The following is a 13,482-nucleotide window of genomic DNA, read 5'->3' on the forward strand; positions in this document are numbered from 1 at the left end:
TTAGTTGCTGTTTTAAATCTTGCTGAAATTAGCTCACAGTGAACTTTCTAGGAAACCAATACACTGAGGTCTTCAGTTTTTCTAAATATGTAACATTACTGTAGGTGTTAAAAGATGTGAGGATTTTTTTTTCCCTTTTGTGCTCTTATTTTGAGATGGTCAGGTCTCAAAATAGAACTCCCTCCCTGCTTGGTGTTTTTAAAAATGTGTTACTGAGTTTCATAATGGTTCACAGTAAGGAGACAAGGTGCAAGAAACTTTGAAATCATTAGTTTTTTGCCACAATCAAAACAAAAAAATTTGAATTATACAGTGGTGGTTTCTGAATATGTCAGTCAGGGTCATGGATTCTATCTAGTCCCAATGCAGTTAAATGGTGTGCTCCATGGGGGTGGTTCATGTGTGCGTATTACAGCAGAATGTTTTCATACTCTCAGTACCTCATAATGACTGCTTGCTGGGCATCACTGTAATGAGGCTTAATTTCTGTATCTACAGCAAAGACCCCTGGCTGGAGCGTCTGTACCACAGCTGCCAGCGGCTTGAGAAACGGGATGGCCGAGGAGGTGTAGATGGCAGCAGGCCAGGTGTAGTGCCACGTGCGCTTTTGAAAACTGAGGTTGTACTGTGGCAGTGGGCAGTGTGGGAGGCTGCACAGTTTACTGTACTGTCCAAACTCCGAACGCCACTGGGCCGAGCTCAAGACACCTTCCAAACCATTGAAGGTACAGCCAAAAGGTCCAGTTTGTGTTCACTGGCTTGACTTCATTTGGCTCTCAAGTGTTTTTTGCACCTCTGGCTACTATAGTAGGTTTCTGTAAAGTAAATAATGCAAATGTATCATGCCTTGTGCATAGTGTGTTGTTTTTCATATGTGGACACCTTAGTATGCATTTGTTGTGGTCCTGAAGTGGTCATCTAATGAGGAAAATGAAATCTGCAAAAGTTAAAATGTTAGAAACAGTATTATTGAAATATTATTTTAAAATTTAATGTTGTTTATTTATTAGAGAGATGATGGAAAACACGGGGAGAGAGATGGGGACTAACATGCAATAGTTGGATCCATACCTGGAGTTTATCTTGACCCTTTGACCTCTGTGCCTTTGACCTTGTTGGATTTTTCTTTTGTATCCCGGTGATTCAGGTATGATTCGGAGCCTGGCTGCCCACAGCCTGAACCCAGAACAGGATCTTGGAGCATGGGCTGGTGCTGGAGGTGATGGGGACGGTCACCACTCCAATCAGCTCCGCCTCGCTCTGCTGCTTCAGTACCTGGAGAACCTAGAGAAGCTCATGTACAATGCTTATGAGGGCTGTGCCAATGCTCTCACTGCTCCACCAAAGGTGTGCAAATAAAAGTCGCAAACCCCACTGTTGGTTGAAGATTTAAGTGTTTAAAAATTCTAACAGTAGAGGAGAAGTGTTGATCAGGGAACCTGGTTTAATAGCAACCATTAAAATTGGTTCAGCTTGGCAACCGCATCGCTATAGTAATATTCATTGTCCTGTGTATAAATAATATGGCGACTCCCTGTGTTTATATTCATCTCAGGGCATCAGGACATTTTTCTACACCAACCGTCAGACATGCCAAGACTGGCTGACGAGGATCCGCCTGGCACTGATGAGGGTTGGCCTTCTGTCTGGCCAACCAGCAGTAACTGTTCGTCATGGCTTTGACCTGCTTACAGAGATTAAGAGCAGCAGCACCCAGGTCAGTACAAGTAAACAGTTGTATGAAGCGTTCAGCTAAGCAGCTAACACTGCATTCAGCAGGGATGTGCACAGACATTCTGGCAAGCAACAGCTGTGTTACTTGGACTTGCATCTCTAGAATTTGTGTGCATGTCCCAGGTGCATTACTCTTGGTGTGTGTAATGGAAGCATTTATAATGCACTGTAAATGTATGTGGTTATTTCCTGGTGTCATCTTGCTAGATGGATAGCATGTTTGATGTGCTCAACAGGGTACAGAGCTGGAGGTTCCTCTGATGTTGCTGGTGGAGGCTCTGTGTGAGCTGCGTTGTCCTGAGGCCATTCAGGGCCTGGCAACTTGGAGCTTGTTCACCACTGGCAGGAGTTTGGGCTGGTTGTCGTCAGTTGCCCTGCAGGCTGAGGGACGGTAAGCAGTCACCTTAAATAAATGTTGTCACAAGTCAACAGAATACTTGGCTAAATCCTCCACACCCACATGTCTTTGTTGCATTAATTAGGTTGACTTCCACTATATAGTAGGGATGTGTGTGTTTGTGTATGTGTGTGTAGGTTTGAGAAGGCAGCTCTGGAGTATCAAGATCAGCTGTCTGCAGTTACAGGGATGGACTGCAGCATCAAAAGCTCTGATTCCTGTTTGCTCAAACTCTCCAGCAACACAAGTAGCCCCAAGCACACCAGCAACGGTAAACAAATGTATCAAATATCCACATTTAATGTAGTCCAAATATCATCAAATAAAGTTAGCTTGATCTATTGTATTTGCACTAAATTGAAATTGGCCTAATGACCACAAAATTCAATTTCATTCAGAGATTAACTAGTAGAGAACCAGAGAACAGCCATGTGTTAATTTATTGTTTAGTGGTATTAGAAGGCCCGTGATGCAATGTTTCTACTAGGGTTGCAGCAGTATACAAGTTTTATGGTATACCATGGTATGAAAATTAACGGTTATCATACCATGTATATTTGCTCATTACTGGTATTGAATAAAAAAATGCAATGCATGTGCACCTTCCTTCCCCGGCTGCCTGTCAGACTTCAACCCATTTTCACACATAGAGCCCATTTGACATCACCATTAACTACATGAAGTTAGCATTTGTTTTCTTCTCGTTCACAACAATTCACTGCAATAAGCATAACGAGCACCGTGGTGGTTTTAGCATAATGAATGGGGCCGGGCATTTTGACCGCAGGGAGAGTGAAGATGTCACATTTCTGCAAATTTGTTATGTTCTGTTTCTTTATCAGGTGTGTGATTAATTACCCTCTCCATTGCTATTGGTGGTGAGGCACATATTGAGTGCTTGATGTGTATATAAAATGCACTCACACACAAACACTAGAGAAGCTGAGCTTGTAGTCAGCTTTACTTTTGTTGTTGTCATTTATCTTTAAAATATTCCAGAATTGCTGAAATTTCTTCTCTGCCACCTAATGACCGACTCAGTCAGCATGAGGTTAATATAGTGCTGCCATTAATTGGTATCAGTGGTGCAACTTTTACGAGTAGAGTACTAGAGAGTGGTATCAGCATCAGTGCATCCCTAGTTGGTTTATAGATAAGTAAAAGCTTAAATGCATACTAAAAATGTTAATGAATAATGCAGAATTTCCAGTTGATTATATCCCACCGCCCCTACTCAGCAGCTGAGTGATGTTAAAACAAAGGACCGTTGTGCTGCTGAATAAGTTTATTCTGTGTATTTCATCGGATCAGTGTAAAAGCAGTAATGTGATTAGATTTCAGTGGAGCACAGCTGGGTTTTTGTCAACTGATGTACTTGTACTTACCTGAAATAATGGCTTTAAAATATAAATCAGCATCCAGCCTCCTGGAATCTTTATGGGGTTCACATGTCAAAGAATATTTAGAATAATAATTTATAATTTGCAGTCTTGCCTCTCAAACATTACTATGAACACTGCACTATCATAAGACATCTGCTCAAAGGACTGTTTTTTTTCCTCCCCCCCCTTTTGGGTTTCCTTGGAAAAGGTGATAGCCGGAAGACTGTGCTGCTGAAGTCCAGCGAGTGCTCTCCTGAAGTGATCAATTTCCTAGCTGACAAAGCATGTCAGTGTTACGTGGCACTCTGTGATTGGGCCTCTGTTAAGGAGTGGCAGGCCACTGTCCATGCCCTCAAACAGAACTCCACCAATCCTGTCAGCATCAATTTGAGAACAGATTTCAACTACATCCAGGCTCTGAGCTGCTTTGAGGAGGGAGATCTGGCAGAGTGTGGGGCTCAGCTGGAGCTGCTGCCCGGAGAGGACTACAGCTTGCTGTCTAGCAGCAAGGATAAGCTGGGTAGGTGCATTATAAGACACATCTGGTAATATATTCCTCATTTTCATGTTGTTAAAAATTAAGAAATCCTGTAAATGCTATTTTTTTCCAGCAAAGAAAGTTGTTTCATTATGGTTTTTATAAACTTTGTCCACTAAGACTATATGGCAGAGAATGAATAGCCTAATCACTGTTTTACTGCAATCTAATACAGTGGAACCTCAGTTTTCGTGATTAATCCGTTCGAAAAAGTCTGACGAAAACCGAATGTACGAAAACTGAAGCAATATTTCCCATAAGATATAATGTAAATCCAGACACCCAAAAATTTTAACAAAAAATACATTTTATAGAGAATAACTATATTATTACATACTGAAAACAATGAGAAATAAATATAAATGACTAATGAAATGGATAAATGAACATTAAACATCACTTTTACCTATATTGAAGGCTCTTATTGGCGTATGGAAGACGGCGAGGAGGGGAGAGGACACCCAAAAATTTTAACAAAAAATACATTTTATAGAGAATAACTATATTATTACATACTGAAAACAATGAGGAAAAAAATATAAATGACTAATGAAATGGATAAATGAACATTTAACATCACTTTTACCTATATTGAAGACTCTTGTTGGCGTATGGAAGACGGCGAGGGGAGAGGGATAAAATTTCGACAAAAAAAAAGTCATCGAAAACCGAATCGTACAAAAAGTAGGGCATACGAAAACCGAGGTTCCACTGTACACTACAAAACTACCTTTTTGTATAACAACTAAACACTGTAGGCCTCAACGAGATGAGTGTGGATTAGTTTGTGTGTACACAAACTAGTACTCATTGTAAGATGGTATTACGTTTTGTCAGTCTCATTTACCCTTAAAAATGTCGCATTCTGGTTTTTGTGCACATCTTAGATTTGAAGAGGCTTCTGCCCTCCATGAGCCCAGATCCAACTGAGCTGCAGAGAGCCATTGAGGTTCAGCTCCTTCGAAGCGCTGTTAGTGCCATGACTAAAGCCAATCAACAGCAGGAACAGAGGACCACAGCCAATCCAGAGTGAGTACAGTTCTTAAGGTGTACTGAAAACACAAAGCACTCTGACTACCCTAGGTTAGGTTATTATTGAACCGAGCTAGTTTTTAAGACCATGTTGTTTTATTTGACCATCTTACAAGTAGTTCTGACAGTTGTGAGGTTTAAATGTAATATTTGGTTTCTCACTTGGATGATTTTTCTACTTGTGTTACAAAAAGTCATGCAGTCTTTCAATAAATTGTGTGATGTGATGTTGCAGTACGCTGGTGCGCTGTCTGAAACAGACCGGACGGATCTGCCTGGGTCCCCTTCGCCTGTCCACCCTCAGTCTGTCTGATGCCCTGCCGACCCTGCCCACCCTGCAGCTCCATTGCACTGCCACCCTGGAGAACACACTCGCTGGACAAGAGGTATGACTTGAATGACAGAGCTGTTAGTAAAAAATCAGTATGTTGCTTCCCAAGTCCTCTTTGGCTTGTACAGAGGCCGTGTTAACCTAAAGTAATTAAATGCAAAGACAGCAATAAAGTAAGCTTCACATTGCTCTGGCAAAAGCAAACAAGTTGGAGGTTTAGTTCCACCCTGTGTTGTTTGTGTTCTTTGCAGGACTGTGTGATTCCTCTGTCCAGTGAGGCTCTGAGCTCTTGTAAACAACAGGACATTCAGCCTTTCCTCCAGGCCCTCAGATATACCATGTTCCAGAGACAACTGCTCCACAAACTGAAAGGTAATTATCAGTGGTTAGGATCAGAATATGTGCTGTGCCAGTATTGATTCCTACAGTCAGTACAAATACAATATCTAGCTTTTAGCATGTTTTGTGTTACAAGATACCACATTGTTTTTGTACTGTGATAAATGATTTGATGGTTAATTTGTGTTTAACAGTTACTATACTTGAAATTTGTTAGTATATCCTTTAAAGGCCTCACAAATCACAATTTGTGGTTTTACAGTTTGTACAGCATATGTCTTTACCAAAAAAAACCTTTAATTGTAAAAAAACAACAACTTCATTTTTGAACATTGAGATAGGTTTATCTTGTTGTAATCATTCCTTCCTAATATATTTTTAGTGGAAGTGGTGGGGCACCAAATCACCAGTCCTTGTTCTGTATATAAATTCATTAGTCTTTTTGGCACAAAATTCCCTATTTTTACTGGCATGTCACTGCAACTCAGCAGCACAGCACAGTGTAACCTACTCTACCTTAGCACCAATTCTACCACCAGCATGTCGGCACCGATAGATTAAATAAACCTAGTTTTAACATCCATTACTAACGAAAATGCATATAGTGTCATTATGATGATCAGCTGACCAAATCCAGCCAAATACGTACATATTTTGTAGTGTTCATTTATTTTTTATTAAATTGCACTGCAAACAAAGTACCAATAATTGTGACAACACATTATGTTTCTTATAATGTCTCTACAATAATACCTTTATGGTAGTTCACCAGTGGTAAGCTTCACTGTAAATTCGCTATAACTGGAAATGGCAGGTTTGTCTCTAAGGTGACAGCACATTTTTCATATGGCTGAAGGTGATCAGTAAACTGTGAAGGCTACTATCTATCTTGGCACCAACCCAGGCCAATGGAAAATATAAAGTACATGTATATACAGTACTTGTCCACCTGAAACACTGAAATTTTGCCATATCCGTGTTTGTCCAGGTTACTCTTCTTCCATAGATGGCCACCTAATGGAGCTTTGTCTAACTGCTGTCAAATTTGCCCGGAAAAAAGGCAACATTGCACTAGCGTCCCGCCTACTCAGTCAGTGCAGTGATGGGACACAAGAAGAGAAGCAGCAGGATGAGCTTTGCCAGACCTTTAGGCATCTTACACTGGAGGGCACTCTGGGAGAAAAATGGGGACCAGAGCTGCAGATAGAAAAAGCCAAAGTCCTGAGAACTGCAGGTGAGGGACAGGAGACATTTAAAAGCTGAAACAATGGGTGCCAGGTGTGCCCAGGTTCTCAGCTGTCAGAGCCTCCTGTATTTCTTGCAGTGTGTTTAATGATGTTGCTCAGGACACGAAGTGTCTCTGTCCACAGGCCAGTCCATGACAGCCATGGAGATGCTGAGCAGGGCTGCTTTGTCTTATTGTCATGTGGGGAAGAATGAAGGCGCTGCCTGCCGCTCACTGCTGACACTGTGCAAATGGCTGTTGGCTGACTGGAAGGACATGACACCTCAGCTTAAACAGGCATGCATGCCTATACTTTTTTTTTTTAACTTTAGTCTGCATTTCAGTGTTTTGACATTTAAGTCTCAAATTAAATGTTTCACTGGTACAAAGGCCTTTTTGTTAAATGCACTGTTTTAGCAATCAAATATTAAAATGCCTTTGCTTAATGTAATGTAGTACTTATTTACATTAAATATTCACTGGGTAGTGGTATTAACAAAATTGTGAAAGGACTGGTGATGTTTTGGTCTAGGTCGTAAAGTCAGGAGCCACAAACCCATCCAGCATGTCACCTCTGAGCCGGAATATCGCTGCTCTGCTGGAGCTTCCCCTTGAGGACCAAGGCATTCCCCACATTATCACTGAAACTTCAGGTAAGTATTACAGTGCAGGCACATCTAGATTAGTGTGGGATATTTAGGTTGAAGTGTCCACATTAAGTCTTCATACATTAAGTCTTCATACCTCTAGACAAATTTGGAAACATTCAGATATGTCCATATTAGGAGCTGGTGAAAAAAATGAGATTATAGAAGAATCACTATTCTTTTCTTTTGTGATTCTCAGTTGATCGATAAGAAGAAGAAGCTTTATTTATTGTCATTGTAACATTGTGACACGTACATCGAAATTATGTTTGGAGCCGTGGGCCCCTGCGTGCATACGCGCCGCCATCACGGGCAATGGGGGGGGGGGGGGCGGTGTTCTTTCTTCTGGGTACTTCTCCGACTGCAGGCACCGAGATTCGAACCATCAGCCTTCCGGTTGGGAGACGACTGCTCTACCCACCGCACTGAACTTTAGCACTGACAAACGAGACGAGCTTACAAACACACTGCAGAACTACTATACAAAACTTCAGCAAGCTTTTTGTGCCTGTATATCAGCTTTCCCTGGTACCAGCTTGGAGACATTACAACTCATTGGAGCACTTCACTTTTTTCCTTTGTTGCTCTTTACTCCAACACGAAAACAACCTGCATACTCTTTCACCTTTCTCTGGTTTATTAAGCATTAAAGGTTTTGATTCATGACACCCAACATTTTGAGTCAAATTGAGATTCCCAGAAATCCTCCTCTCCAGTACATATGCATTGATAGACATCTAAACTACCAGTGTGTCATATAATTTCTGTGTAGGCATATATCAGTTTTTTTTCCCCTCAGTTAAAAGGTATAGCTCAATTGTCAGCTTGATTCTTGCTTTGTTTTAATCTTGGTTTTCTCTGTGCAGTCAGCGTGGGCGTTGGGGAGCCAGACTTTGTGTTGGGCCAACTCTACCAACTTTCCACCAGCCTGGCTCCAGAGGTGGCTAAGTCCTGGGCAGCCCTGGCCAGCTGGGCTTATCGCTGGGGCAGGAAGGTGGTGGATAATGCCAGGTTAGTGGACTAAGTGAAATACATGTTATTGATATATGAGCTTATACAGTTAATTTTACCTGTTAATAAACGTTCTGTTTTTGTTTGTTGTCAACGAGGTTTTGGTTTGTGATAGCTTTTGATGTTGCAGTTGTTTTCGCTGTTGTATTGGACTCCATTTTATTGATTCAGATGTTAATTATTCTCTTTAGCCAAGGAGAGGGGTTGCCTCTTCTCCCTGAGGAAAAGAAAGAGATAGAGGAGCTGCTGCCAGCAACCACCAGTGAAGAAGACAAGGAAACCATCTTTAGCATTCTCGGACAGGCCATGTGTCGACCTACTGGTATACAGGTAGACCTTTTTAATACACTGTTTCAATGAATGTTTGCTTGAGTTCAAACCTCTTTACTTTTTGCATGTTATTGTGTTGTGGGTTCAATTTTAAATTGATAAAATTGCTACCCATCATTATACACTTAGTCACCCATGATGACTGATGGTCACAGAGTTGTGTGAAAATTAATTAAAAGAATCAAAAACTGAAATCTGTTGTTTTCAAAAGTATTCAGACCCTTCATTCAGTACTTTGTAGCAGCCCTTTTGGCAGCAATTACAGCTGTAGGTCTTGGATATATCTGTATGAGCATTGCAGACCTCTGTTTAGGCAGTTTATCCCATTCTTCATGGTAGAGCCTCTCAAGGCCTGTCAGACTGGATGGTGAGTGTCTGTGTACTGCCATCTTCAGGTGTCTCCACAGGTGTTTTCTGGAGTTTAAGTCTGGATTTTTGCTGGGCCCCTCAAGAACACTCAGAGGCTTGTTCCGAATCCATTCTAGTGTTATTCTGAATATGTTTCAGGTCTTTGTTGTGTTGAAAGGTGAACTATCACTGCAGTGTAGTTTGTGTGCCCTCTACTTTTAGACTGGACAAATTTACCGCATGTTGTCACTAACATGAACTGTTACTTTATACTCCCTATCAGATACTGTATGTTTGCACTGTTTCACCTGCCCTCACAATTCTCCTCGCAAACTCACTTCGTAAAGTAATCACTGATTCTATGAGCCATATCTGCAGTGCTGAAAACATTACATTGATGGGATGTAATGTCAATTTAGGATCCCTTTTTATGAAACTGAACGAGTTTGGATGCAAAAGTAACAACATCCACTGGTTTGAACAGCCACAAAATATCAAGGTGCGGCATGACACATTCCTGCCGTAAGGAAAAGAACAGCACTTTTCTTCCTCTTTGGCAGTTTTGGCAATGCTGTTCCCATTGCACTGTGATGATTACAATACAGCACCGCCATATTGGCGTTATGCCACAGCTACAGTTACAAATGATTGATATCCACCGAGTGCAGTGCTCCTTAAAAAAACAGTGTTTCCCATGAAAACACCCACCAGAGTTTTGTTGAAAGCTAGAGGCAGCAAGAAATTTGACAGAGACGGCTGCCTTGTAATTTCCTGTGCAGGAGAAATCCTGCACAACAGTCCTGGACTTTTCCTAAAGCCTAACATTGATAAGCAAAAATATATTTTTGTTGTGTTGAAGGTTTTCATTAACTGCTTATTTCTGTACAGTGCAGATTGTTCTGACTCTACTGTTCTGTTGCGTGTCAGGATGAGGACATGGCATTACAGCAGGAAGATGATGAGGACGACATTGTAGATGTGATCTGGAGGCAGCTCATTGGCTCATGCCCCTGGCTGGGGGAGGCTGGCCAGCCTGTTACAGATGGTCTAATCCGGGTTTGGAGACGGGTAGTGGACCGCATCTTCGGTCTCTACAGGGTCTCCTGCCAAGCATATTTCACCTTCTTGAAGCTCAATGCTGGGCAGGTAAGAGTTAGAGCTAGGCTGTACGAACCTGATGGGAATGAAATTGTGGGTATATCTCATGTCTCCTATCAACTACCATTGTGTCCCTCACTTGTATATCTTCCTTGTCTTAGTTCCACTCACATAAGGTGTGAGGTGAAGGACTCGAAGAAACGCATTTCTTCAGATCCTTCATCTGAAGTGTCTAATTCCCCAACTGATTTCAGCTAAAGGGGCATGTCAGTTCACAAAAATGTCTGCGAAGGATGGTCTTATGCATCCTTGGTGACAGCTTCTCCAGCACAGTCCTCACTCCTCAGCCCTCAGAGCCCATATAAGAGACTTGGAACGTCCTACATCCTTGGTTAACTGTAATGACTGCAGTGTTTACTGAGGACATAGGAACAGTCTTACAAGAGACATGAGATGTACCCAATGAGTTGATGTTGAGGCCCATGATGTATTTCTTCTTTCATCCTGAGTATCTTTTGTGTGTGTTTTAGGTCCCTATAGATGAGGATGACCCAAAACTCCTGCTGTCCTATCACAACAGCAAACAGAGTAATGATGATGTGATCGTCATGGCAACTCTCCGTCTCCTCCGTCTGCTGGTGAAGCATGCTGGTGAACTGAGGGAGGGGCTCGAGCTGGGTTTAGCCTCAACTCCTACAGTGCCCTGGAGGGGTATGTCATACTGCAAGATTAGCATCGATATATGAATTCTTTACATGCAAACTGTGTCTGAAAATGTGACTGTTCATAATTGATCAGAGATGTTCTGCTGCTCCAGTGTGATTAGACCTTTTAGTTTTAAGGTAGACTTAGTCATCTGTGCAATCCAAATATGCACTTTTTGCATTGCACAGATGTATAAAAGACATAATATTACACAAATCCACATGACTGGAGAAGAAAAGAGCAGTAGGCAGGAGCTAGGTAGATGCAGTTATAAGGGTTGGTTTTGCTATAATTGACTCCAGGTCAGACTAGATAAATGATGGCAACCTCAGTGGAATATGAGAACAGGCAAACATACAACATGCATTCATGTTAATGTTTCAGAAGGTTACTGTTCACTGTGTTGTAAATTCTTTTTTTGAAATTTTTCCAAAGAAAAATTAACCATATTTTTAATTTTGTGTTACTCCTTATATGGAACATTAAGCTGCCATTATTCTGGAAGTGGTTTTTGGAAACACTTCATACAGTGATTAGCAAGCAAGAGCCTCTCACTAGCTTACTTTTTGTGTTTGTTGCACAACAATTTGTCACATCTTGTGTACAAACAAGGCCAACAGTGAATCTTTCTAGGAGAGACTATCTGAAAACATGTGCCACTGGCCTCATATTGTTAGAGATGCTCCGATACGGATACCAGTATCAAGTCCGATACCACCCTTTAGTACGTGTGCTCTTGTAAAAGTTGTCTACTATGCATCAGTACCACTTGTTGGTAGCATTACATTAACCTTATGCTGGCTGAGCCAGACATTAGGCAGTGGAGAAGAAATTTCAGTGGTCTGTGGATATTTTAAAATATGTAATGACAACAAAAGTAAAGCCAACTGTGAGCTTTGCTTCTCTGCTCTGTGTCCCTGTGACAGGGAGGGACTGACGCCCACAGACACTCTGAGTGTCGCTCCCTCCCTGCACACATAGCGGACAAAATGACGAGGTAGAGTAGTTAGTTATTTTGCTGTAACAACAATGCTTGATATGTGGAACAAAATCTAGCAACAGTGGAGAGGGTAACTCATCAAACATCTGTTGAACAAACTGAACACAACAACAAACTTGCAGAAATGTAACATCTTCACTCTCCCCGTGGTCAAAATGCTTGGTCCTGTTCACCCACTAAACCCACACCGTGCCTGTTCTGCTGATTGTAGTGAATTGTTGAGAACAAGGAAATAAACACTCATTTTATGTAGTTAACGGAAGAGTCTGATGAGCTCTGTGTATGAAGATGAGTTGAGGGCGAGGGTTGTTGTGAAATAATTTCATCCTCACAGAGGTTTGGACTCCTACAAAGGCTAAAAACCACTGTATTACATTAAGTTATGTTATGCAGTAGGCTACAGCCCCTCAGTTTATCACAAAGCTTTCAGATTTGTACCACCTCCTCTTATATTTTATTTAACCAAAATCGGAAGGTAAATTTCATGAAAATTGCCTTTGTTTTTTATGGTCATTGTAATTTTTTGCAGTAGAAACGCTGCATTATTATTAAGTACTTGCATCGGTACTTGGTATCAACAAATAATCAAGTGTAAGTACTTGATCTGAAAAAAGTGGTATTGGTACATCCCTGCAAATTGTAAACTGTTATCATGTCATCCTCCTCTATGACAACTGTCTTTTCACCACATCTTCAACAACTCTTCATATGAACCAGTTTTCTTCTAGCATAACCCTCTCTTACACCGGTTGTTTATATTCTGATAATGTGTGTCCACCTCAGGTATCATCCCCCAGCTATTTTCCCGTCTCAACCATCCAGAGGCATACATCCGACAGAGTATTTGCAGCCTACTATGTCGAGTGGCCCAGGACTCCCCACATCTCATCCTCTACCCAGCCATTGTGGGTTCTCTTTCTCTGGGAGGGGAGGCTCAGAATGCAGGTATTCTTTGATTACTGTTTACAATAGAACAGATCACCACCTCTGGTCAAAACTAGATACTGAAAATGTCAGTTTAGTGGCCTTAATGACAGTGGGAATTATCAGTAAAAATGTAAATACAACAGATTTATTAACTGATGATGTGTTGACAGGGAGCAAATTGCCATCAGCTCTGCCCACCTTTTTGGGCAGCATGCAGGAAGAGGGCCTAGGTGGGGAGGATGAAGAGGATCAGCCAGAGAGTGGCGGACAGGGAGGAGCACCAGAAGAGCTGGCAGCCTTCTGCTCTAGTCAAGACCAAGCCATGATGCAGGACTGTTACAGCAAAATTGTGGAAAAGCTGTCCTTAGCCAATCCTACCATGGTGCTTCAGGTAGGAGGCTTAACATAGTCAGACTTCTGCATTGTTTTTCTACTGGT

At 41.6% G+C, this 13,482-nt stretch overlaps 1 protein-coding gene across 2 annotated transcripts in view; it reads left to right on the forward strand.

Annotated features, from left to right (window-relative positions):
- Window positions 1-13,482, forward strand: part of smg1 (SMG1 nonsense mediated mRNA decay associated PI3K related kinase) — a 61,776-nt gene that overhangs the window by 23,316 nt on the left and 24,978 nt on the right. For both annotated transcript variants that reach the window (XM_020608178.1, XM_020608179.1), the window contains exons 20-37: window positions 499-725; window positions 1,148-1,347; window positions 1,556-1,717; window positions 1,971-2,125; window positions 2,269-2,402; window positions 3,722-4,033; window positions 4,939-5,080; window positions 5,319-5,469; window positions 5,666-5,786; window positions 6,742-6,987; window positions 7,124-7,275; window positions 7,511-7,631; window positions 8,492-8,636; window positions 8,828-8,966; window positions 10,242-10,460; window positions 10,943-11,123; window positions 12,901-13,062; window positions 13,215-13,435. In XM_020608178.1, the coding sequence (XP_020463834.1) occupies window positions 499-725; window positions 1,148-1,347; window positions 1,556-1,717; window positions 1,971-2,125; window positions 2,269-2,402; window positions 3,722-4,033; window positions 4,939-5,080; window positions 5,319-5,469; window positions 5,666-5,786; window positions 6,742-6,987; window positions 7,124-7,275; window positions 7,511-7,631; window positions 8,492-8,636; window positions 8,828-8,966; window positions 10,242-10,460; window positions 10,943-11,123; window positions 12,901-13,062; window positions 13,215-13,435 (3,190 nt within the window). The remainder of the gene's footprint in view (window positions 1-498; window positions 726-1,147; window positions 1,348-1,555; window positions 1,718-1,970; window positions 2,126-2,268; window positions 2,403-3,721; window positions 4,034-4,938; window positions 5,081-5,318; window positions 5,470-5,665; window positions 5,787-6,741; window positions 6,988-7,123; window positions 7,276-7,510; window positions 7,632-8,491; window positions 8,637-8,827; window positions 8,967-10,241; window positions 10,461-10,942; window positions 11,124-12,900; window positions 13,063-13,214; window positions 13,436-13,482) is intronic.

Source organism: Monopterus albus, unplaced genomic scaffold, assembly GCF_001952655.1.
Source record: "Monopterus albus unplaced genomic scaffold, M_albus_1.0 scaffold92.1, whole genome shotgun sequence".
Taxonomy (NCBI): domain Eukaryota; kingdom Metazoa; phylum Chordata; class Actinopteri; order Synbranchiformes; family Synbranchidae; genus Monopterus; species Monopterus albus.